Consider the following 26,451-nt stretch of genomic DNA (forward strand, 5'->3'; position numbering starts at 1 on the left):
TTTTAAATATACACTGAACTCTAAAACTTTCCTTCACTATTTTTTATTAAAAGCCTTCTGAAATATGTTACTATAATGCATTTGAAAACACTCCTAAAACCAAAAGTAACCATTTCATTAAGTCTGTACATGCATTCTCACTTAATGTTGCTTTGTCTTCTAGGCTGTAAATGTAGATGGTGTAGGAATTGGTTTGAGTCTCTAGTCACTATATCCTGACTAACAAAATCTAGTGCAGGGAGCACCTGCTATGAGCAGAATACTTTTACATTTGTTGTCATTTAAGCTGATCCTCCCAACAGTCCTGCGAAGTTCTGAGCTTGCATATATGAATTTATCTTAAAGAATCCCTTTCTTAGCATAAATATCACAGAAACACCCTCCTTCCACTTTTACAATTGATTCAGGCTATCTTTTCATTAAACCTTTGAACAGAATCTACCTACTCTGCTGTAACTGTTGCTGTATCTGTCCCGTGACTCTGCAATATATTCCTGAACCACTAGTGTTCTTCCAACTATTCACTGATGGTTATAGCAACCCTAAGCTCCTTTCTCCCCACGTTTTTCAATTGTTTTCTTTTCCCTTTTCCTAGCTTTTCTTCGTATCAGCATCTAAAAGGTCATCACCACAGATGCAGTGCAGGCTATTAAACTGTCTCATCTCCAGGTTTTCTTAAAAATTCTTGTCAATATTTCTCTAAGACAGATACACAAATGGCCAATAAGCATGCAAAAGATGCTCGACATCATTAGCCATCAGGGAAACGCAAATCAAATCCACTTCACACACATTACTATGGCTAGAATCAAAAAGTCAGATTATAACAAGTGTTGTGAGGTTGTTGAGAAGTCAGAACCTCATATGTTACTGGTGGCATTGTAAAATGGTGCAGCCACTTCAGAAAACAGTCTGGCAGTTCCTCAAAAAATTAAAGAAAGTTTCCATTTAACCCAGTAATTCCACTCCCAGGTACATACCCAAGAGTAATGAAAACATATATCCACACCAAAACACATACACAAATATTGACAGAATTATTCACAATAGCCAAAGGTAGAAACAACCCAAATGTCCATCAAATCAATAAATAAAATGTGATACATCTCCACAATGTAATACTATTCAGCCATAAAAAGGAATACAATACTGACACATTCCATAACATGGATGAATTTTGGAAACATTATGCCAAGTGAAAGAGAAGCGAGTCACAAAAGACCATATATTATATGATTCCATTTATATGAAATGTCCATAATATGCAAATCTATAGAGATGGAAAACAGATTAATAGTTGTTTAATTCTGGGGAATAGGGCAATAGAGGATTATAACTAAAGGGTATGGGGGTTTTTTTTTCAGATGATGACAATGTTCTATAATTAATTGTACTGACAGTTGCATATATCTGTGACCATACTAAAGTTCATTGTACATTAAATGGGTGAATTATATGGTATGTGAATTATACCTCAATAAAGGTAGTTTTATAAATTTTTGTCAACGAAGCCTATAGAGAGAACTTCATTTATCTTTTGGGTATCCCGTCATTCCATTTTTTTTTTTTTTTAATTCTGGTTAACCAAAGATTTAACTGCAATGTCCACCAAGGAGTCTGCCTGGGTTAACTAAATTCTCAGATGCCCAAGACTATCATCAAGTCACTCTCAGCATCAGTCTACTTAGATGGCTAAGGACAGGAACCACAGTTTGCCAGCAGGACAGCATCAGCTGCTCCTCTTTTGTGGGAGTCTTGCAGTTGTTCATGCAGAAGTGCAGCTCAGACAGGTGAAGGATATACCTGGCCTAGAAGCCTCATTGCCACCAGAGCCATTCTCCATCTGCACAGATTCCAGAGCCCCACAGTGGATGTGCAAGTTACAAAACTCACTGCACTTGGAGCTATGCTTGCTTCAAGCATTTATAGTTCTCCCTGCTTTGATGCAGTTTACCAGTCAGGGGTCATATGTTCCTAGGAACATAGTTGACCTTACTACCTTTATCTGCTTCTGAGATAAAGAGATAGAAAGTTAACTAAAGGTCAAATTCTCACACACCAGGGGAAAGGCTTTGGTTAACCTTTTGCCAACATAACTCAATAACATACAATAAATTCTTTTAATTATCCAGTGCTTGCCTAATAAATACTTTGGCTTTCCAAATTCAGAGAGAAACAAAATACGCTGCCAAAATATAGTTTTGAATTATTTCAGGGGTTTAATTGTATCATTAAGGGGTCATTCACATTTTCATTCATTCCAAAATTAATTTATACACACCAGGCACAGTGCTAAACACTGCGAATACAATGAAGAACAAGATAGAAATAGCTCTTCTCTTCACAGGATGTGAAATTGATCAGAGGATATAAAGGAGTGAATAGCCAATAACAACACGGTTTAAAAAACCCTTTGATAGAGGAAGTTAAAAGTGATAAACAATCATGTCAGCAGACAGCAAACACAAACTTGTAGTAAAAGAAATGAGCATTATTCATATTTAAGAAATTGGAGCAAAACACGCTTATACTAATTTTGTTTATATATTTTTAAATAATCTACTTTTTTGTAACTCTAATATTAACTAATATTTATAAATAGCAAATTTATACATTTTTCAGGATGTTTATATCACCTGGACTCTAAAAATACCTACTCCCATCCTCTTATTTCTATCTTACTGATGATTCCAGGAGAAGGAATTGACCAAACTCAACTCTGCCCCCCTGGGCTCTCTCTTTTAGAGCTCCCTACACACAGAGGGATGCATTCTAATCCATACACCCACCTAAGTAGCCTTACTGGACAGGCTGTATTTGCCAAAGGAAAATGCCTACAATTTGGGGGGAAATGTACAATTTAAGGAAGTGTAAAAACCAAAACCAAACTCGTTGCCATCGAGTCAATTCTGACTCATAGCGACCCTGTAGGTCAGAGTAGAAGTGCCCCAGCAAGTTTCCAAGGAAGTAGCTGGTGGATTCGAACTGCAGATCTTTTGGTTAGCAGCCAAATGTTTAACCACCACACCACCAGGACCCCAAGGAAATATAAGGAAGCTAAATTTGTCTTAATTTCCATGCCATAGTCACCAATTCTGATTGTATTAATTGTTGTTATTTGCCTCCAAGTCAGTTCCAACTCAATAAAGTTGATATTTTGATTTCTATCTTCTGAATCTAATATCTATTTCTCAGTTGGTTCAGAATTTGGAAAGTTAAGAAAGGGATGTTATTTATTGGCCTTCAAAAACTCTAACCTACTCTAAAATCAGATGAACAATTAACTACATAATTTTATTCTGAGTTACTTATTGTCATGGGTCAGGTTCCCCAGGAAACAAATTCTAAGATTTGCCAGTTGGACTTTTGACTGGGTAATGCTCTGAAAAGAACACTTGTGGGTAAGTGAAGGGTGTAGGATTGGCCAAAGTGAAAAGCTAAACTTCAATGCAACTCTCAATCCCAAGGGAGGAGCTGTGATGGCCATCAGTTTGAGGAGCCCCCAGTTAAGGAAAGGGGGATGCTGAGATTTTGTGCCCTCACTTAGTATGGAAATTGGATATGGGCTGCCTCTATGCAGGGATCATAACCTTGGAAGAGGCAGTTCCCACGGGCAGTTCCTGGGGAGAGACTCAACTATGATCCATCAAAAAGCAGTACTTCAGGCAGCTAGGGAAGTGCACATCTCAGTCCTAAAGAGGAGGATCTGGGTGGCACACCATAGCATCTAACACACACACACACACAGAGTATTTAATATAACATAGTGCAAATAATCTTGACATTATCCAAAATGACTAGCAATGATCTAAAAATACTGTATTATTCTGAACATTGAGAGAAAAATGATATTGTGACCCTAAAATCTAATATTGATCATATTCAATTAAAAAAACTACCATAAAGTTAGTAAGCATAAATTGTATACTGACAATATGTTCTATGTAATAATTATTCTATGACAATGACGTTCCATGCAATAATTATTTTCTTGTAATTTTATTCAGGAATCTACATATTCCCAATTATACCCATATTTAGGAGATCCTGGGTGGCACAAATGGTTAAGTGCTCAGGTACTAACCAAAGGGTTGGCAGTTTGAATCCACCCCCAAGGGACCTCAGAAGAAAGGTCTGGTGATCTACTTCTGAAAGATCATTGTTGTTATTGTTAGGTGCCACTGAGTCAGTTCCGACTCATAGAGATCCTGTGTGAAACAGAAGGAAACACTGCCCTATCCTGCACCATTCTGACAAACATTGCTATGTCTGAGCCCATTGTTGCAGCCACTGTGTCAATCCATCTCGTTGAGGGTCTTCCTCTTTTTTGCTGATCCTCTACTTTACCAAGTATGATGTCCTTCTCCAGGGACAGGTCCTCCCTGGTAACATGCCCAAAGTAAGTGAGATGAAATCTTGCTATCCTCACTTCTAAGGTCATGGCCATTGAAAACTCCATGGAGCACAGTTCTACTCTGAAACGCATGGGATTGCCATGAGTCAGAATCAGCTCGAGTTTGTTTTTTGGGTTTTCTTTCTTTGTTTGTTTGAATATAACCATATTTACACAGGCATCTCTTTCTTTGGAGATAAAAATGTAAAGGGACTTCGTATAAACTCTTTGTACCAGAAAACACAGAAATACAGTAATTCAATTCTTTCTACCTCAATTATCTCTTCTCTTATTACTGATGACCACGCCCTTCCCAGGGTCTCTCCTTTCTAGTTAAGAAAATCCCCATTCCAATTAAGAAAACATACTTACCATAATCTATTAATGATTCACTTAATTCAACCTCCCTTTGTGCATGCCGCACTTCACGACAGAATGCCTTCGGATAGTTTTCTCCCCTCTTCTATTCTCTCTGATTAACCTTGTCTCTTCTGTCTGATCATTTGTTGTTAAAAGGAAATAGGGATGCCTGATATATTAAGACCTTATTTTTCACCAATGTGAGGCTTACCTACCGAAAACAACCTTTCATTTCAAACCTTAGTGTTGAAAACCTTTCTAAATATAGAAGTAGAATTTGCATTCTTAGTAATTCCCCTTGTGCATTTATGCTTTATTTTGCAGATAATTAACTATTAAACAGAGGCTGGAGAAGGCAAAGAAACTTCAAGTGTTTTGAATTACTGCCAAGTAAAAATCAATCATCAAAAGAAGGCCGTTTAAAATTATAACGATAGTCAATATGAATATAGTAATAGCTGGCCTTCAATTTTTTCAGGATTTATCGCTTATGGAAAACAAGACATGCTGGTACAAAATGGTCCTAATCACTGTGAACTTCGTAAAATGAAGTGTGTGGTAGGATGAGGGCTGAAACTTTTACAACTATCAAATTTGGCTATACTTCATAATAACCAGAAACGTCAACATAGGTTAAAGAATACAAAGTATAACAACCATTAGTCTAGAATGCTTTCTTTCTTTTTTTCATTTCTGTGATATACACACAACAAAACCTACAACATGTCATTAATTTCTATATGTGCACTTCAGTGACACTGATTACATTCTTCAAGTTGCACAACCATTCTTCCGGACTTTTTCTAAATTATCCTACCACCACTAGAGAATGCTTTCTTTTTATACAATAATGCTTATTATTTAGATTTCAGATTTTTGGCCTCACTTCTCAGATTAGGTATGAATTCAGTAGTCCACAAAAAAAGCCTCATGGCTTCAACGGTTACCAAAATGCTAGAGAATTAAAAACACTACATGACTGGTAATATGCCCTAAGCAGAAAGAGATGCCCGCTGCTTGCTGAACAATGGCCAAAGCCCAACAACTGTAAGAACTTTAATGCACAGGAAAAGACAGATAATGATGGAAGAGAGGAAAAAAACATTAAAGAATTAAACCAAACCAAAACCAAATCAGTTGCCATAGAGTTGACTCGGACTCATGACAACCCCACATGCTTCAGAGAAGTGCATTCCATAAGGTTTTCATGGGTGGGATCTTTTGGAAGTAGACCACCAGGCCTTTCTTCTGAGGTGCCTCCAGGTGGATTAGAACCAACAACCCTTTGGGTAGCAGCCAAATCCTTAACCATCTGTACCTCCCAGGGACTCCAGAAAGTTAAACTGAGGACAGAAAAATAAAGCAAAATGCCAGATAGGTAAAGGAACAATAAAGATTAAAGTCAAGAAGTGATAGCAGAGAACGAGTAAGGACATGATACAGGAGAAAAATAAAGTATTAACCAGAACAGCAAACCTCTTAAGGGGAATGTGTAGCTACACATATTTCACTAGCTATTTGAAGCCTCTTTGTTATAAAGTGTTATAGCTATTTTAACTATAATAACTGCCCATACCCGTTGCCATCGAGTTGATTTCGACTTATAGCAACTCTACAGGACAGAGTAGAACTGCCCCATAGGGTTTCCAAGGAGTGGCTGGTGAATTCAAACTGCCAACCTTTTGGTTAGCAGCTGAGCTCTTAACCACTGTGTAACCAGGGCTCCAACTATAATAACTAGAGGTCAAAATAATGAGCACGAGTCACCAATATATGGTGAAACCATGTTCACTCTACTCTTTACTAAGACAAAAGCATATGATACATTTTTAAATAGATTCCTTCAAAATATAGTCTTTTATACTTCCTTAAGTTATTGTTGAATGAATGACTAGAAAAATTAACTTGACTTATATGGAAAAAATTATCTCCTTCAAAGTATTTCATTACTTAGCAATCTGGGTAGGTGAAGTGATGTTATACAAAAAGAGAGTAACAGCAGTGTATGCTTAGCTCCCAGTAGTATGGGGGGCCTCTGCATGCTCTTTATAAGCTTAAACCTCACAATTCAACTTCCCTGATATACAGTATACTTCCTAGCACTATCCACTCCCCATGACAGCACCAAGGAGCAACTTCGGTCTCCTTAAACAGGAGGGCAATACAGAGGAATAACATGAACATGGAAGATATGCAGTTCTATACTGTTATTTAATTCTAATTTTATATACACAAAAGAATCCCTTTCTTTGAAGAAAACTCTCAAGGAAGTTTTGTTATTTGCCATACTCTCTTGATTTTTATACATATTATAAAATTCATTTATGTTTACTTTGAAAGATAAATGTGTCTTCTATAATTTGGGATTCACTAGGATTTAAATGTCATTCAACAATCTGTGGCTTACCACCCTTTCCTCCTCTGGAATAAAAATGAGAAAATGTGATGATGGCAGTATAAAACACAGTGTATGACATGAATTATATACTCAGTAAATATTTGTTCTCTCACTTCCCCCAATCAATTCTACATTTAGAATTTTATAAGACTAATTTATAAAGATCACATTCTTCTACGTTAAGATGCAGAATACATCCATTATAATAACATTATTTGAAATAGAAAAATGCTACATTTTTAGAAAATAATGCAAGACTTTCACTCTATGTGGTGTCGCTTTTAGTAAGCATGATTTGACTCCTATCATATCTGCCTCTGGATAACAATACGCCATACCACAGTAAATCTGACTGTCATTTGAAATTCGTTGCGTGACTGTGTCTGTATCTGTATGCATGCGCATATGTGTGTGCATGTGTGACACCGAGAAAGAGAGACAGAAAGAAAAGATAAGGAAGGGAAGGAAAACACAGGGAAGGGGGGCGCAGGAATAGAGAAAGAAAAGGAGACTGAGACTTGGATAAACCTTGAAGTTCAAATACTGGAGTTGAAGGAAGGAGCCACGTCAAATTCAACTTTTTATCTTCATAGCAGTTAACACACTGCTTTCAAACATTGAGTGATAACTCAGGAAATGTCCTGAATAAATAAACGAATGAAAAATTCCTAAAATGTACTCACAGTGGGGTAATTAAACTATTTTCCCTAAAAGTGAAGTGCCTTTACTTAAATTCCATATTATTTACACATTACAATTATACTCACTTTTATAAAGGTTAATGGAGCCCTTGTGGTACAGTGGTTAAAGCAATCAACTGCTAACCAAAAGGTCGGTGGTTCAAAACCACCAGCAGCTCTGCAGGAGAAAGATCTGGCAGTCTGCTTCCTTAGAGATGTACAACCTTGGAAAGCCCTATGGGGTCACTATGAGTTGGAATCAACTCGACAGCAGTAGGTTTTTTTGGTTTTTATAAAGGTTAATTTTCATTTACTGTGACTATCTAATTGTAGTGTCCTGGGGGAGGGAAGCAGAGGTATCATAGATTGAATTGTGTTCCCCAAAAATATGTGTCAACTTGGTTAGGCCATGATTCCCGGTATTATGTGATTGTCCTCCATTTTGTGATTGTAATTTTATGTTAAAGAGCATTAGGGTGGAATTGTAACACCTTTACTAAGGTCACATCCCTGATCCAATGTAAAGGGAGTTTCCCTGGACTGTGGCCTGCACCACATTTTATCTTACAAGAGATAAAAGGAAAAGGAAGCAAGCAGAGAGTTGGGACCTCATAGCACCAAGAAAGAAGAACCAGGAGCAAAGCGTGTCCTTTGGACCCAAGGTTCCTGCATGGAGAAGCTCCTAGTCCAGGGGAAGATTGATGACAAGAATCTTCCTCCAGGGCTGACAGAAAAAGCCTTCCCTTGGAGCTGATGCCCTGAATTTGGACTTCTAGCCAACTAGACTGTGAGAAAATAAATTTCTCTTTCTTAAAATCATCTACTTGTGGTAAATCTGTTATAGCAGCACTAGGTGACTAGACAAGAGGGGTTTTTTCCTTTTTTCTTCCTTCCTTATTCATTTCACCCCAAGGCATTAAGTGCCCACTCATAAGTAACTGACTTTGGTAGATATTGCCATAAATAAGGTCCATTTTATGTTTTGTGGTCATCATGACTTGGGTCATCAGCATCTCAGACAGCTACCAATACTTATAATGATGTAACAGTTAAGGATTGAAAGATACCAGAGTGATCTTGCTAAATACAGATCTTATCACCTCCTCCTTTTGCTTACAAAATAATATTCAAATTCCTTAACTCATTACACAATGTCCTTGGCACTCATTCCTTTTATTTCTAGGTCGGAATTGACTCCAGGGCAATGGGTTTTTTAACAGCAGAAAACCAGCTGTGTAGAGTTGATTTTGACTCATGCAACCCCATGTGTGTCAGAGTAGAACTATGCTCCATAGGATTTTCAACAGCTGACTTTTTTGGAAGTAGATCACCAGGTCTTTCTTCCAAGGCACCTAGCCTAGTGTTATTCATCTATATAAGGTTACTGCCTAGTACAGGCCTTGATTCTTAGCAGATACTCCATAAATATTTGCAGAATGAATTACTGTGAAATGAATGAAACCTATCACAAATCAATACATCATTAAATGTAACTGGTGGAGTATGACATCTATATCTAACCACATTTATTATTTAAATATTAGAATTTTAAAACCATCTATTAGGGCTTGAGTTTAGGCATTTCAACAAACAGGAACTATGTGAAGAGAAATAAAAGGGCCTAATGCATAGGAGGAAAAGTAGAAATCTGAAAAAGAAGCTAATCTAAATGAACAGGTGAGGAAAAAAGAAAACACTAATTTTTTTTAACAAACATGGAAAGAAAATATGAGAGATTTCTATTTATAAACTAGGTAGAAATACTTAAAATAAACCATGAGTTCCTTTGAGACCACAATAGATAAAAATATTGTCTGTTATTTAAATTTCAAGTTCAAATACAGACTACATAATCTAAAAACTCTAATCAAGCTAAATGTTTCAGGAACTATATTAAAACACAGTTTCAACAGCAAAACAGAATCCAGATTAATGTTTAGTAAAATAATTTTAAGATATATGTAAAGATTGACTGTACATAATAGAATTTTAGGAATTAATGTAAATTATCCTGCATTCTCAATAATTAAACATGTTTTAAATGTCTTTATGTGGATACATTTTATAAATACACTGCAAGTGTTTTGAAGTCATACCTGTAAAAGAGTTGTTCTATGGAGTTTCAGTGCCCCCTTCTGGTGAATTTTAGCAAAGCAGCCTGAACAATAATCTTCTCCACATTCAAGACATACCTTAAGAGATACAGAAAAAACATAGGCAATTACAATGACTTTGAGCAAATGATTTCCTAAAGATGTCACTATTCTCATCCTTATTTCTGAAATAACATGCCTTGGTGTCGTTAGAATTGAAAAGCCCAAGGAAATTGGTACAATCACTTGTCCCAATTAAGATTTAACTCTTAATAGAAAACTAACTTGTAAACTCTAATTATTTCAATATTAAACATGATATTTGCAAGGTAGATTTTAGATACATGTGTTCGATGTATATAGGTAGGTAAAATTGCTGAATAAATCATAAAACAGCCAACAGCTTCAGGTCAAACTTCTTAACCTGGTAAAATCTAAACAGCATTCTCTGTGTCAAAACTACTTAATGAGTTTTTCTGATGAGTAATTTTATCTCTCTGCGTGGATTTATACGGCACAATTAGTTTTAAATGATATGTATATTATTTGCCTCTCAAAATTCCCATATAATTCCTTAAGTGTCCTTCACTGGTGATTACCAAAATATGGTGTTTAAAGTGTTCTTAAAAGAGTCCCAAAAATAAAGAAAGGAGAAGAAAAAAATTGGATAGAACTTCATCAGAATGTCAATGATGTTTATTACTGGTGAAATGATTATGAGCAAGTTTATATTTATCTTCCAATTCTCTACAGTGTTAAAAAATGTAATTTTTAAATTTCCTGAATAAATTGAATAATGTTATATACCTGTATCTCTGAAGGTGTCAAGCAAAACTGAAAGTGAAGAGACAAGAAAATAGAATTTTTACTGCAAGTGAAATTACTAGTGGGCAGTTGTACAGCTGCTTCAACGCCTTTGACAATATGATAAAAAGCAGTGCAAACTGCTAAGATCCCTCATTTTCCTGAGTTTGGCTCAAGCTGAGAAGAGCCACCAGCGGCACAAATAAGAAAGCATGAGGGCTTGGAGAGATGGTGTCAGAAAGTCTATGTCTTTTGACCCCCTTTTGTATCCTCTCCCCTTAGGTGCCCACCACCCACCATTCTTCTCCTCTTCCACTCTCTTCATATCATATCTTCTGCCTTGTCCTGGTCGATGTCGCACTGAATGTACTACAGTGACACTACTCAAATTGTTACAATTCAGATTCTAGTGCAGTAAGTCTGGGATGAGACTTGAGATCCTACATTCTAATAACCTCTCAGGTGACGTCCATGTTACTGCTGGTGAACAGACCAATCATTGAGTAAGAAGGAACTAGAATGTATATAATGCACAAAAGTAGTCTAAACGTTTATCAAAAACTCAACAGGAGACTTTTAAGCTATTAATTTTTAAAATCTGTACTAAAAGTCCCCATGTGATGACACTGTTACCTACAACAATGTAGCCAGGTTTATTAAATATAAAATGATAAAAAAACACTAAAAAAAAAGTTCAAAGAGTAATCAATTTTACTAAAATGAAATGAAAAAGAGGGGCTAGAATCAAGTAACAGTAACAATATTGGCAACATTTAGTGAGTCCTTAGTTACTCTTTTAATTCTGTGTTTCATCCCACTTAATCCTTAAAACAGCTCTATAAAGTAGGAACCATCATCCCATCTCCTCTGTGAAGATGAGGAAACAAAGGAACACTATGATTAAGAATTTGCCCACAGTCATCGTCTCTAATAATGGTGGAGCCAGGATTTCAACCCCACAGTCTAGCTCAAAGCTCAAACTCTTAAGCATGACACACAATACTAATCATTAAACCAATCGTTGACCATTAACCTCAGTACTAATCATTTGTTGAAAAACCTTGATAACACCTACAATAAAATAAAATATTTCAAATGACTGCACAGTTTGGTATTTATCAAAATCTGAATGTGTTTTTCAAATGTGATTAGCTATACAGAATTAAATTTTTTAACAGGAAGAAAAACACTATGGGAACTAGTCGTCCACTTTCGACTCTTGTTTCAAAAGCTACGATCTCTTAAAGAAATGTTGATAAAACCATTATCCTAAATTGATGCTTTTTAAGTGCTAAATCAACTAAAAAGCTATGATTTCACATAAATATATGGTAGTATTATTATATTAATGTAGATTAGAAAAGTATTCTGTATAATTTTTACTTAAAGAAATGAAAATCAGTTTCAGCATATAATTCTAAGCCAAATATTTGTTAATAATAGATTTTTAATGAAAGTAGACAAATGGATGTTTATAGACTAGAAGATCAATGCTGGAGCTGCAAAGTAAGCTTATATATTTTGTTATACAAGCATATTTGGGTTTAAATTGGGTTAAAATGACTGCCAACTGGAAAATCTTTTTGGGCAGTTTGTATAACTGCAGAAACATGTTAAAAATGTAGATAAGGATTCCATTCCACCACAAATGCTTCTTCGATGATAGAATACCCAAGTGTAGTTTTAGCAAATATCATGCTAATTTGATCAAGGCCAGATCAGTTATGCTAAGTCTTAAAGAATCCATTTGAGTTTACTTGCCCAGATTAACCAATTTAATACATAACTTTTAACTATCTATTTTACTTTTGCCATGTAGAGAGAGCCCAAAGCTACTGGAATTTCTTGACGTTCCATCCACATGAGTGATTGCATAAGGTCATAAGAAAATGTGCCAATGACAAAAGCACACACAATTGATTGGCTCCTTTCTACATGCCAGGCACAAGGCTAAGTACTTCAGATGCATTAACTCATGCTACCCTCAATGTATTTGAGGTACAGTCTGTAGTTAATCCTACTGTTCTATTTTACAAATAACAACACAGAACTATAAAGAAATTAAGTCACTGTCTGAATGTTACACAGCTAATAACAGGTAAAGTTGAAATTCAAACCTTGAAAACCCAGTCTTTTAACCACTACTTACCATACATAAATTTCCCTGTTGATAGCCTCCTTGCAAGATATAAAAAGATTTACTCTAATTATCTAGTCAGCATAACCACCTAGAATGATAGAAGCTGAAAACACAGGACAACCTCAGAATTTAATGATACCACAGTCTACTTCATCAGAACTATCTGTCTAATCTGAATTTATAAATGGTTTATTGTTGTGCTTTTGAGAACTTTCATGGTACACAGTCTGCCTTTCAAATCAAAGAATACAATTTCTTAAAATCTCAGTGAAATTCATCATGGATTTTTAGGACCTACACCCTGGCTTCTTTAGATGGCTTCCAGGTCAATCAGCTCTTTAATCACTGCAAACATCGTCACTCTCATCAGCTTTCCAGCCAAGGAACATGCCATTTATCCTGTCTGGGATGTCCTTCCTCTTCCTCTTCCTTCTCTCTGGAAAATACAGATCTTTCTTTTCAAGTCAGTCCTTGTCTAGGTAGATCATACTGCTCAAGTCCCATGGCCTTTACATAGTGCACAACACAGAACAGATTCACAGCTCCTTCATAAATCCTCTTCAGATCACCCACAGTGCATCTGGACAATTCAATTCAAACAGTAAGTCCCCTTTTAGCTTTCATAATTCCAACTCCAGAAACATTAGTATCTATGTATCTTTTTTACACATTTCTGGCTAGTTACACTTTGTTAACATTCTTTAAATTACTGTCCACCATCATACCAAACAACATAAGAAAACAGTATGATGAAATAGTAAAAGCATTGTAATAAGACTTAGGGCTTTAGATTCAATACTGCTATTAGACCTTTGTTAGACTTATAGCACTCGCACTCTTTGATCTCAGTTAATACTGCCATTAAATAAGGCTAGAAATATAGTAGTCTCAAATCAGAAATGAGTATAGCTAAATTCTCTAAAACTATAAAGTAATCCACACATCACCACACATTCTTTGGGAGGAAAATCATTTCATACATACGTGTAATATTCTACACTGCAAAAGATAGTGAAGCATCTCGGATGGTAACCAAAAGAAAAGTATTTGTAAATTAATGAAAAGTCTATATTACAGAATAGTTTCAAAGAAATGATTATGCAGCAAATATTTTTTAAGGCCTGACTACAGAGCAAGCATAATTCTAGGTGGTGGGCACACAGCAATGAACAAAACTAAATCCCTACCCTCATGAATCTATGTCATAGGGACTGGGAAATAGACAATAAACAAATAAGTAAATATATATTAAGTGGTAATAACTGTTATATGGATAAATGAAGTAGCTTCAGAAAAATCAAAACAGAATGTAGCTCAGCTGTTACTACTTTATACAGGTTGATCAGGATAAGTAATTATTTCAGCTGACATTTACTGATATGGGGAGATGAGAGTGAAGAAAATTTGTTGGGGAGAAATTAAGAATTCAGTTTTGAACACATTAAATTTGTGATGCCTATTAGACATCTTAGTAGAGATGTTGAGTAGACAGCTTGAGTCGAAAGTTCAAGGGAGAGGTATGGGTCAGAGACGTAAATTTGGGAAACATCAATGTAAAGATGGTGCTTAAAACCAACAGAAGGATGAAATTACCTAAACAGTAAGAATAAAACCAAAACACCTGTTGCTGTCGAGCTGATTCTGACTCATAGCGACCGTACAGGACACAGTAGAACTGCCCCATAGTGTTTCCAAGGAGCTGCTGGTGAATTCGAACTGTCGACCTTTTGGTTAGCAGCCGAGCTCTTAATCACTACGCCACCAGGGCGCCAAAGAGTAAGTATAGATAGGCTAGAAAAGGATCCTACAGACTGAGCCCTATGGCACACCAACATTAAGAACTCAAGAATACAGAAAATGAAACCAAGGGAGAATGGTGTCCCAGTGGAAGGAAAGTGAAAAAGAAGGGGAGAGGAATAGTGTATCAAATATTACTGACAGATGAAGATAAGAGCTGAGAATTGACCACTGTATTTAGGAATAAGGAGCTCTGCTGGTCCAGTGGTTAAGAACTCAGCTGCTAACCAAAAGATCGGCAGTTCTAATCCACCAACTGCTCCTTGGAAACCCTACGGGGCAGTTCTACTCTATCCTATAGGGTCGCTGTGAGTCAGAATCGACTCGATAGTGAAGGGTTTATTTAGGAATGTGGAAGTCACTGGTGACCTTGATAAGAGCAGTTGCTGGATAGTAAAGACCCATGACTGAATATAAAGAGCTCAAGAGAGAATGGAAGGACAGAAAATGGTGACAGCAAATATAGACAGCTCTTTGGAGGAGTTTTACTATAAGGGAGTACAGAGGGAGATGTGGGGTCAGGGAAGGATTTTTGTTGTAGATTTGCTTTTGGTTTTTGTTTTAGATTGGAGAGATTGCAGTGTGCTTGTATGTTGATGGGCATGATCTAATACAGGGGGAAAAAAGGAATCACAGGAGAGAGGACAAGAGTTAAAGCGATGTCCTTGAACAGGAATGAGAGGATGGGATTCTGTGCATGAGTAAAGGTACCTGCCTTATGCAGCAGCATGCACATTTCACCCATAGCAACAGGAAGGAAGGAAAAGTAATGAGGTCAGTTGGGAAACGTGTGTGAGACTACATGGAATTTCTATTCTGATTATTTTAAGTTTCTCACTGAAAAAAGAAGCAAGGTCATCAGCTAACAATAGGAGAGGAGAGAAGTACTGGTGGTTTGAGGAGAAAGGTTTCAGTCAGGAGGTGAATACGGAAGCAACTACCCTGGGGAACTACAGTGGGATTGTCAGGTAATGCTTTCAAATGTTAAGTAATGCTATTAAAATGTTGTAAAACACTATCTTTTTAGCGCTTCTTAGCCTACAACCCCTTTCTTCAAGGAAAGCTTATGTGGTTCAACATATGAAGTAGAAAAAAGTGGAGCTGCTCAGGTTGAGAGCAGTGAGGCAGCAGCCCCTAGAGTCTGTGAGGGACTTCCCACAATACAGAGTTTTAAAAACACTTCCTTAAATTAGACATAATCTGAAAACTAGCTCACAAGGTTTTACCTAATAATAGTTCCTCCATTCCCTTATATTATATTACCATTAAATTAGCAGAGTTAGCTCTACTTCTTAGAAAGTGTACATAATAGTGGGATTTGTGATTACAATTATCTCACAATTATGGCAAAATAAAATGCATTCTCTCCATCAATAGTGTGGAGAGACTGGGCTGGGCTATTTTAAGGGCTTGAGCACGTTCTCATGATGGTTTAACGTAACAACTCACATTGAAACAAGCATGCAACTTAAAAAAATCTGTATTTAAAGCCCTATTTAACCTGACTTCTTACTTGATATCTTACTATTGGGCTGCAAAGGTCCTCTGCCTGACCCAGGCTTTTGCAAGTCACTCTGCACTGACCCCAAACACCACTATACTCCTGCCACCCCTGCCCCCTTCTCCCTCCAAACTCCATCCCTCCTTTAAGATGGCTTAAGCTCGTCTTCTTTATACAGCCTCCATGATCAGTCCAGTTCACAACCACCCATGGCACTTATTTTCTTTAATACTTGGAAACTGAACCATTTATGATTTTGTATTATTTTTTCCATAATGATAGTAATAATTAAATAGCGCTTATTGTGTTAGTTTAAGACTTTCTTATTATTATTGTAAGCCAGTATATAAATGGTGACAGGCACCATTCTTAGTGCTTTACATGCATTAATCATTTAATTCTGAAACCAGACTCTATTAATATGCCTGTTTTACAAATAAGAAAACTAAAACAGTGAGTTTAAGTGTCTTGCCCTAGATCATAGAGCAAGTAAGCAGAGATATAGAGAGGTGCATCCAGGCAGTCTGGCTTCAAGACCCAGATTCTAAACACTATGCTATACTGACCACATATTTATTTCACCAACAGGAGTGTGAGTTGAAGAAAAGTTCTCACATCCCATACTTCCCCATTCTCTATCCCTTGCCTTCAAAAACGGAATTTACTGAATAAGTAAATTCACTTTAACCATTACCAACAAAGCAGTGTTTCTTTGATCATTAACAGGAATGTAGAAATAGAATCTTTACTGAAATACATATACAATATTAATTTCTTATTGGTATGTACTTATATATTAATTTCTTATGAGATAATTCAGAGAAAATAGAAATATTTCAAATGTCAAATCTAAGAATTAAGAAGCACCGTTTACATTCTTTTAACAAAATATATTAGATACGGCACAACACACTTTATTGTCCCAGACTTAAACTGTCACTCTTATTATAATGCACATACTAGCAGAGCAGCTTTGTTCTCACACTGTCCGCAAACCTTTCCTTTTATCTTGGGTTTTTCATTTTCAGAAGAATTTGCCATGTTATAATTATGCGGTTGTTTCGTAGGCTCTGGACGGAAATAAAAAATAAAGGTCTGATCAATCACTTTAAAACGAAATGTTTAGGTTTTTTTCTGGTTAATAAAGTAATGGAACTATGAATATTTCCAAATTCTCAAAGAGTATTTAAATATTTGCTGCCCATAAGAATGTCATGGAGCCAAATCTAATCTTTTTAGCAATCTGAGGAGTCCACAGGCCTCCACTCACTCCCGTGTGACCACAGCACTAACACACATCCACCCATATCCACTCTGCTTTAAACTCACATATAGAATAACAGAATGTTAACAACCGTGCTCATGATGGAATTCCTATGGCATTCTTCCCCATCTCTGGATCAAACTGAAGTGCACGTAGACCAACTTCTAAACATTTATCATATCATATGTAATAAGTATATGTAATACATTATATGTGTAATAAACTTGTAGTAAATATTATCATGTATCTATTTCTTCAACTTGTTCTACCAAATTATCTTAACCATTCATAATTGAAAATGTTTATCCCCCGAGAAAAAGAAAAAAAAAATTTCCTTTGGAATCATTAGGAATGCAAAATTTATTTTCGATTTTTGCTATGGTTATATATTTCATTAAATTATATAAAGCAATTTTTAAATATTCTTTTAATTTCCCATAATAAAATTTTAATTTATAATTTTATACTGCTAAATTAACTTCCTGGATAAAAAATTATATTAATAAAGTTTAAAGGACAGTGCCATGAAAGTTCTCACTTTTGAAAATGTTATTATAATCATATTCTAAGTAGACTTTTTTTTGACAAAAGATAACTACCCCCTCAAGAAAAAAACTGAATAAAATTTATTTAAAGATCAAAGATAAATAGTCATTTTTGGATTTAGAATCTTTATATTGCGTGAAAAATTCTAGCATTTTAATTTGTATTTGTAACTCAAATATAAAAAAAAGCATTCATCTTTAACATCTAATAATATAGTGGTAAATCGTTTACCTTGAAGCTGATCCTTCAGTAATTTTAATTTCACTTTTCCAGCAGAAAGCTATATTAATAAAATAGATATATTGGTCAAGTATACATTCTCCTAGTCAAAAAAATTTTGTTACTATCAACAAGAACAACAACAACAAAAAAAATTAGGTTTAACATTGATGTATCTTGAACAAAACAAATTAATTTTGAAAGAATAATATAAAATAAATAAAAGATCATTTTAAAGCATATATGAACCTTTTAATGAAGAGAAAATTCACAAAAAGAAAAATGTTAGAACTATATATAAACCACTTTTTAAAAATATGCCATAAATTTAATTTTTTAAACAAACAAAAATCATTATATATAGGCATGTCACGATTTTAGGAAAGCACTAGTATTCAAATACTTTAAAGGTTCAACAAGTCTCTTCTATTTCTGCTCTTTCTAACACAAAGTATAATATTTGTCTAGACTGAATCTAGGCTAAATTCTGACTGAGCTACTTTGATTACCTAAAAGTAGAAGCCAAATTTATTACCTTATTTACCCAATGTAAAGAACTACCTGTTTAAACATCATAGACTTAATCTTCAAATATATTATTTATGATCCTTGACTTTCTTTCCCAAGTTGTAGCCAAAAAATTGAGTAAGATTCACTGTGAGGTATTTCAAACCTCACCAATCTGCTTACTTAAAATTTTTGAATCTTAAGATTTTAGGAAATGAAAAAGATGTGCCAATTGCATATACTTATTACACTTACTAAACCAGCGTTTAAAGTACAAATGAGCATGGAGGATGGTGTGCATTTATATAGACTGTCAATTCATGCCTAGCTTTCAATTTGCAATTTGCATGCTCAACTGCCTGATTTGTACATGAAAATATGTGAACAATGGCTGCTTTTATGTTCATGGCTGTACCAACTGCAGTCATCTTTGAAAATTTAGGCCTAATTATTCTCAGTGAATCTCATGGCTTTGCTTCAAAAAAGGGCACCTATTGTTCACATTCTTTGAAGTAGCTGCTTAGATGTGTTCCAAACACAACAGAAGAGAAGATAGGATTTAAATAATCAATTCTTACATGAATCAGACTTTTATTTTTGAACTGGTGACGTTATACATGTTACAGATAATTTAAACTCATTTTTCATAACCAAATTATCCAATATGATTACCTTAATGGTATATCTGAATTGCAACATGCTCACTGTGGTTATAGACTATCTGTTCAGAATGGATGGATATATCAAAGCAAACTGAATCCATTATTATGAAAATTTTATATTTTGTTTTCATTAAGATGAATAATATTTTTCTGCTCTATGAATATAGCCATATTTACTTCAAATGATTCAAGCTGCATAAACATATTTCAATGAAAAAATCGCTAGCTGCTATTTTTAGGCAAATAAAATTTCGTCCTAAGTCTGATTTTTATCTGCTTGGGAAAGAGTTGGAGGCGTAACAGGAAATATAGATTTACATACAGACTTATACATACACATGGAGTCCCTGGTGGCATGAATGGTTAGGCATTCCACTAGTAGCTGAAACGTTGGCAGTTCAAACCCACCCAGAGGTGCCTCATAAAACAGGCCTGATAATCTGCTTCCAAAAGGTTATAGCCTTGAAAACCCTATGGAGCAGTTCTACTCTGTATATGTGGGGTGGCCATGAGTCATAACTGACTTCAGGGCAAATAACAACAAACAACATATACACAGACATAAACTCACACACACAAATATATATGCATACATCCACTTCTCACTTATCCACATGGTTAGGTTTCAAAGACCAGGTTGTTATGCAAAAATCGGTGTTGTGCGAAATACTCTAGATTTCCTGCCCCGGCCTTCCCTCCTCCCTAGCCTCAGCCCTCTCAGCTGGGCAGCTGCGGCCCCTCTGTACCTGCTGCAGTCACTGGTTCGCCCTCCCTTGCTCTGCTCACTGGAATCCGAACCCATGTTAGAGTTGCTTGCTGGCCGGGCATCCTCAGCTACCCAGCGTTTCAGCTCAGGATCCGTGGTGCACTGGTTGTGCGAAGTAGGGCAGCACACTGGGCGGTGCACAGTGGCCTCCGCTAGGGGGTGGATCCGCAAAGCCAAGTGCCACCTGCCATATGATGCCCACACCCCGCTCCCACTGACAGGTCGGTGCCTGCTTGCGAGGCGAGCTGGGGGGCAGAGGGTGGGACGCTCCGGGAGAGCGTCGGAAGGAGGGAGAGGAGAGGCAAGCCAGGAGTAGTCAGAGCAGCAGGTGCCCGCAGGTTTCAGACTGGGGTTAAATACCCCGTGCGTGGTGCCACTTCTCCCTCCTGGGACCCTGGAGGAGCTGTGACCAGCATGGGTGTGCGTTTATGCTGGGTCATTAGTGCGCAAAATAGTCGGATGGTAGATTTTTACCATTGTCATAAATCTGAAATGTCGGATAATGGGATAGTCAATAAGTGAGGAGTAGGTGTACATATATATGTGCGGGTATTCACCAGATGTAAATACATCTCCAAAACATCAGAATTTAATACAGAAAAGCCTATTTCTTATCAACCCACCCACACTTCCATCAGTAGGTGTTGAAAGGGTGCTTTCACCCCCGGCCATCAGAGGCCAGGGCAGTTCAGAGGCTCTCCACAAAGACTTAACCATCTGGGCCACTGAGGTCAGGCTATGCTGTCATCAGTCTCTCTGGCATTCACAAATGCCTCCAGACTCCCACCAATGCCTTAATCTGACACACTCCTCCCACAAACTGCCTTTTCAGATAGTCTCATTCTTAACCACATTAGCCACTTAAATTTTGCTATTCTCCACTAATTGTCCTTTCATCCAGGCACTCAGCTATTCCATGGAGTCCTCACTGAATTCAGGTTTGGTTTAGATGCCTTAAACTTTTCCTAAAAATGTCTCACCCAAATGTTCACATTAATTGGAACCCACCTTTCCTCAGACACAACCTCCTCCACATCACTCTCCAAGAAACTAATGCCTTTTCTACTCCCTTTCACTCACCAGAAGGGAAGGAATTTTTTCTCCCTACTCGCTCCTCAGTGTTGCCTCCAGAATATTGTTCCTCTGTCATAATTCAGCAAATTCGCCTCTACTGAAGGTTACTACCATCCACTTATTGCTTTCACCAATACCCAGGATACACTTCCACCTGTACTTCAGCATTCAGCTCAGTACTCCTTTTCATCACGTTTCTGAGTGATATCTTGGAGCCTTCAATGTTCATATTCACCTGACATCCTGATACTGAAGATCCTCCAATACTCTGGCTACTGTGAACATCTAAGTGCCACTTTGGCCACCCCACCATTATGACCAAACCTTAGACCTAAGCAGTAGTCTGAACAGCCCCACCTTCAAAATCTCAAATTCTAGAGTCCCTGAGTGCTAACCACAACCATCTCACCTGCTTCCTCTTGGACCTCTCATATCTATCTACCATTGTGATGAAATAATGATGACTGGTGCCCTTGCAAATCCATGTTAATAACCCTGATGGGTCCTTATACTCTTCAGCAATGCATTTATTTATTTGCTGCTAAATCCCAATCGTGATTCCCAGAGTAGATACTCCAAACTTTCTCCATTCCCAAGAAACCAAATTTACCCCATTTTCCTTCCTGACTCTCAGGAATCTTGCCTTTTAAGCTCCAATTTTTTCGTGTATTGAATTTTTTGATGATGATATGTGTTTTCAGTAGTGGAATTCATGCTTACTAATTGAGTGTGTTCACATTTTTGGTTGGCAATATTATTTTTGAAAATTTCATGTGGGCATACATTTTCCCACAAAATGTTGGTGGTAGTCTGGCACAATGTTTAGTCAGTTCCTTCTGTACCAAATATCTTTGAAGGGTGGTGCCTTCCATTTTGTTATATTGGTTTTCCAAATATGACACACATAAAAAAAAAAAATCAAACCCATCAGGGCTCCCTAACTATCACACAGGAACCCATAATATGCTTACAAGGATTATCTAGCTGTACAAAAGACAAATATTTGACCCAATCACACTTCCTGGATGCACTGCCTCATACCTAAGCCTTCTACCTTAGTGAATTTTTGCCAGAGAACATTTCTTTCATTTTTCACTGTTACACAAGCCCCCACTGGAAGGCAGCATACACTTTTAGTGGGACAAGCAGCCTCCCAAGAAACCTGATAACCCAAAAATGTGGATGCATTCTGTCCCATTCAGATGTTTCAGTTCACCTGCTTTACTACCTGTCAAATACAAATTAAAGAAATTTACCTAACTGTGAAAATATACTTTTAATGCCACCTGTTCTCATTTCCATCTTTCTTGTCTCAGAGAAAATCCATCCTCCTTCTTTTGGTCAAAGCCTCCTCTATGAACTATTTGGTGAAGGCCTTCTCTATGCGCCACTTCTTCAGTGAACACACCCCCAGCAACTGACACCACTCTCACTTGCATCTTCAATCTTTCCTCCACTAATGTGTCCATCTCTCAGTCTACAGAATGGTTCTTTGGTCCAACTAGATCTTATCCCTGATTCTAAAAAACAATATAATAAAAACTTTCCTGCTCCTGTTAAACCCTTAAGAGGTCCTCCCTCCTCTGTTCTCATGTTCACTGCAACATTAGTCTTACTCACTGCCTCCTACCCTTCTCTTTTCAACCACTTGAAATCTCTTTTCACATCTGTCATAGACTGAATTGTATCCCCCCAAAATACGTGTCAACTTGGCTAGGTCATGATTCCCAGTATTGGGTGATTGTCCACCATTTTGTCATCTGACGTGATTTTCCAATGTGTTGTAAATCCTGCCTCTATGATGTTAACGAGGTGGGATTAGTGGTAGTTATGTTAATGAGGCAGGATTCAATCTACAAGATTAGGTTTTGTCTTAAATCAATCTTTTTTAAGATATAAAAGAGAGAAGCGAGCAGAGAGACGGGGGACCTCATACCACCAAGAAAGCAGGGCCGGGAGAAGAGTGAGTCCTTTGGACCCAGGAAGTCCTTTGCAGGCACGGAGAAGCTCCTAGACCAGGGGAAGATTGATGACAAGGACCTTCCTCCAGAGCTGACAGAGAGAAAGCCTGCCCCTGGAGCTGGCACCCTGATTCAGACTTCTAGCTTCCTAAACTGTGAGAGAATAAATTTCTATTTGTTAAAGCCATCCACTTGTGGTAATTCTGTTATAGCAGCACTAGATAACTAAGATAACATCTACTTTAATAATGGCCTAATCATCAAATTCAATTTTTTTAATATTCATTCTCAATAAATAGGCATTTTAATGTGATTTTCAGGTAAGTCACAAAGAGGTTTCACATGTATTATCTTACATATTACTCAAAACTCTATGCAGTAGATAAGCAAGTATTACTATGCATGTTTACAAACGTGGTAGCAAAGGCTCAGAAAGGTTAAGTGACTTACCTAAGATCACAAATCTATTGGATGAGTCAGAAATTTAACCTATATCATCTTATACAGTGTTTCTCAACCTTGATTCCATTGATATTTTGCTCCAAATAATATTTTTACTGTGGAAGCTGTGCCGTACATTATAGGATGTCTGGCAGCATTCTTGGCTTCTAGCCACTAAATATCAGCAGTAAACCGCACCCCCTCCCAGTTTTAATAACTGAAAATGTCTCCAGACGTTACCGTATTTCCACTGGGGGGCGAAATTGCCCCCTTCTAACACCATACTGGAAACTTGTTTCATTACACAATGTATCAGACAATATTGACTTCCCTATTATTCCTAAAACTCCCCCTTTCACTTGTGTTTTCCATTAAGTCACACTAACATGATTCTACTTTTAACTATTCTTTTTTTTTCTCAGGCTACCTTCACTGGAGAGGTAGTAAATTATTTTAGAACAAGTCTGAAAGCCTGCAATCAAAGTCTTGGCCAAGCCACTTGACCTTGAGCAAGTTATTTAACTTCTTTGATGGTAAGTTACTTCATCTGTAGAACTGGAATAATAACAACAGCCTCCTCAGAGTGGCATAAGCACTTGATGAGATAATACAGGAAAAGCAGCTCAAATGTTGCCTGATATAAGACAGATATTCAGTAAATATTAGAGTTACTTTTGCCACCTTATTCCACACATTGGCCTTCCTTGAGCTTTATCTTTCATACCTCTCTTCTCCTTTTTAAAAATTCTGAGGAAACACACTTACTCCCACAGCTTCAACTATCACATCAGACAAACAAAATTCCAAATCTATACCCTAGAACCATTTTTTTTCAACTCTCTTCTTTGTGCTACCTCTAGTCAATCAAAAGTGGAATATCAGTTATATATTTGACTTCCTCCTCTGTCACTGTTTTTTGGTTCCATCTTTTCTTTCTGCTACCATTCTAATTAAGACTCATCTCTTCTGACCTCTAGATTATTTTAAAAGTCTTCCAAAGGCAACGAAATCAAAAAAGGGGCAAAGGACTTGAATAGACAGTTCACCAAAGAGAATATTCAACAAACACATGAAAAGATGCTTAACATCATTAGCCATTGTTGTTGTTGTGTGTGGTCGAGGTGACTCATAGCGACCCTACAGGAGAGAGCAGAACTGCCCCACAGGGTTTCCAAGCAGCAGCTGGTGGATTCGAACTGCCAACCCTTTTGATTAGCAGCCTGAGCTCTTAACCATTTCACCACCAGGGCTCATTAGCCATTAGGGAGATGCAAATGAAAACCACAATGAGTTATCACCTCACTCTTATTAGAATGGCAATGATCAGAAAAACGGAAAACAACAAGTATCGGTGAGGTTGTGGAAAAACTGGAACCCTCATCCATTGCAGGTGGGAATGTAAAATGGTTTAATCATTGTGGAAAACAGTTTGGCAGTTCCTCAAAAAGTTGAATACAAAATTAAATATGATCCAGCAATCCTACCCAGAAGAAGGCAGGAATGCAAACAGAAACATGTACACCAATGTTCATTGTAGCGCAAAAGGGGAAACAGAACGTCCATCAACAGATACATGGATAAACAAAATGTGGTATATACATACAATGGAATATTATGCAGCTGTAAAGAGAAATAAAGTTCTGATGCATGCCACAACATGGATGAACCTTAAAAACACTATGCTGAGAGAAATATGTCAGTCACAGAAGGACAAAGACTGTATGATCTCACTTATATGAAGTAAGCAAATATATAGAAACCAAACATTATAAAATGTTACCAAGGAGGGAAGGAGAAAGGGAAAGTTTCTGTTTGGGGTCATTGAATTGATGTTAATGGTAGTGGAATATTTTGGAAAAGGGTAGCAATAACAGTGGTACAACATGAAAAATGTAATCAATGTCATTGAATTGTAAAATGGAAGTTGTGTTGGCAAATGTTTTGGTGTGTATATTTTCACCGCAATAAAGAAAAGGTCTTCCCAAGAGTCTCTCTGCTTCTGTATCAGGGGCTACCAAAGTAGCACGCATGCATGCATGCATGAAGGAGCTCAGAAAAGACCAGAGTAGAAAAGAAATATATATTTATGTTCATGTTTATCTCATCTTTGATTAATATCCATGTTTTGTTTTCTAATGCACATAGTGCTAGTATGTACATAAATAAGTTCTATCTATAAATAAACACATGTGCATGTATAAGAAGTCCATGCTCAGAATATATCCTTTTTTTTAATTGTACTTCAGGTGAAGGTTTACAGAACAAATAGTTTCTCATTAAATAGTCAGTACACATATTGTTCCACGACATTGGTTAACAACCCCACGACATGTCAACCCTCTCCCTTCTCAACTTTTTTTTTTGGTGAAAATATACATAGCCAAAGATACACTATCCATTTCAAAAATTTCTACATGCACAGTTCAGTGACAGCGATTACTTTCTTCCAGGTGTACTGCTATTCTCACTTTAGATGAAGGTTTACAGAACAAAATAGTCTCTCATTAAACAGTACACACGTTGCCCTATGACAATGGTTAACAACCCCAGTACATGTCAATGCTGTCCTCACTCAACTTGGATTCCCTATCACCAGCTTTCCTGTCCCCTTCTGACTTCTAGTCCTTGTCCCTGGACTGCTGTGCCTCATTAGTCCCATTTTGTTATATGAGGCTGTCTAATCCCCAGTTGAATGGTGAACCTCAGAAGTGACTTCACCACTGAGCTAGAAGGGGTCTGGGGGCCATAGTCTCGGAGTTTCTCCAGTCTCTTTCAGGCCAGTAAATCTGGTCTTTTTTGTGTGTGTTAGAATTTTGTTCTACATCCTTCTCCAGCTCTGTCCAGA

At 36.9% G+C, this 26,451-nt stretch overlaps 1 protein-coding gene across 2 annotated transcripts in view; it reads right to left on the reverse strand.

The window, feature by feature from the left end:
• Positions 1 to 26,451, reverse strand: part of ZBBX (zinc finger B-box domain containing) — a 128,177-nt gene that overhangs the window by 92,139 nt on the left and 9,587 nt on the right. For both annotated transcript variants that reach the window (XM_004383434.1, XM_004383433.1), the window contains exons 4-6: positions 18,208 to 18,256; positions 17,127 to 17,236; positions 9,928 to 10,023 (exon numbers count right to left, since the gene is read on the reverse strand). In XM_004383434.1, coding sequence (XP_004383491.1) covers positions 9,928 to 10,023; positions 17,127 to 17,236; positions 18,208 to 18,256 — 255 coding nt within the window. The remainder of the gene's footprint in view (positions 1 to 9,927; positions 10,024 to 17,126; positions 17,237 to 18,207; positions 18,257 to 26,451) is intronic.

Source organism: Trichechus manatus, unplaced genomic scaffold (assembly GCF_000243295.1).
Source record: "Trichechus manatus latirostris isolate Lorelei unplaced genomic scaffold, TriManLat1.0 scaffold00110, whole genome shotgun sequence".
Classification (NCBI taxonomy): Eukaryota; Metazoa; Chordata; class Mammalia; order Sirenia; family Trichechidae; genus Trichechus; species Trichechus manatus.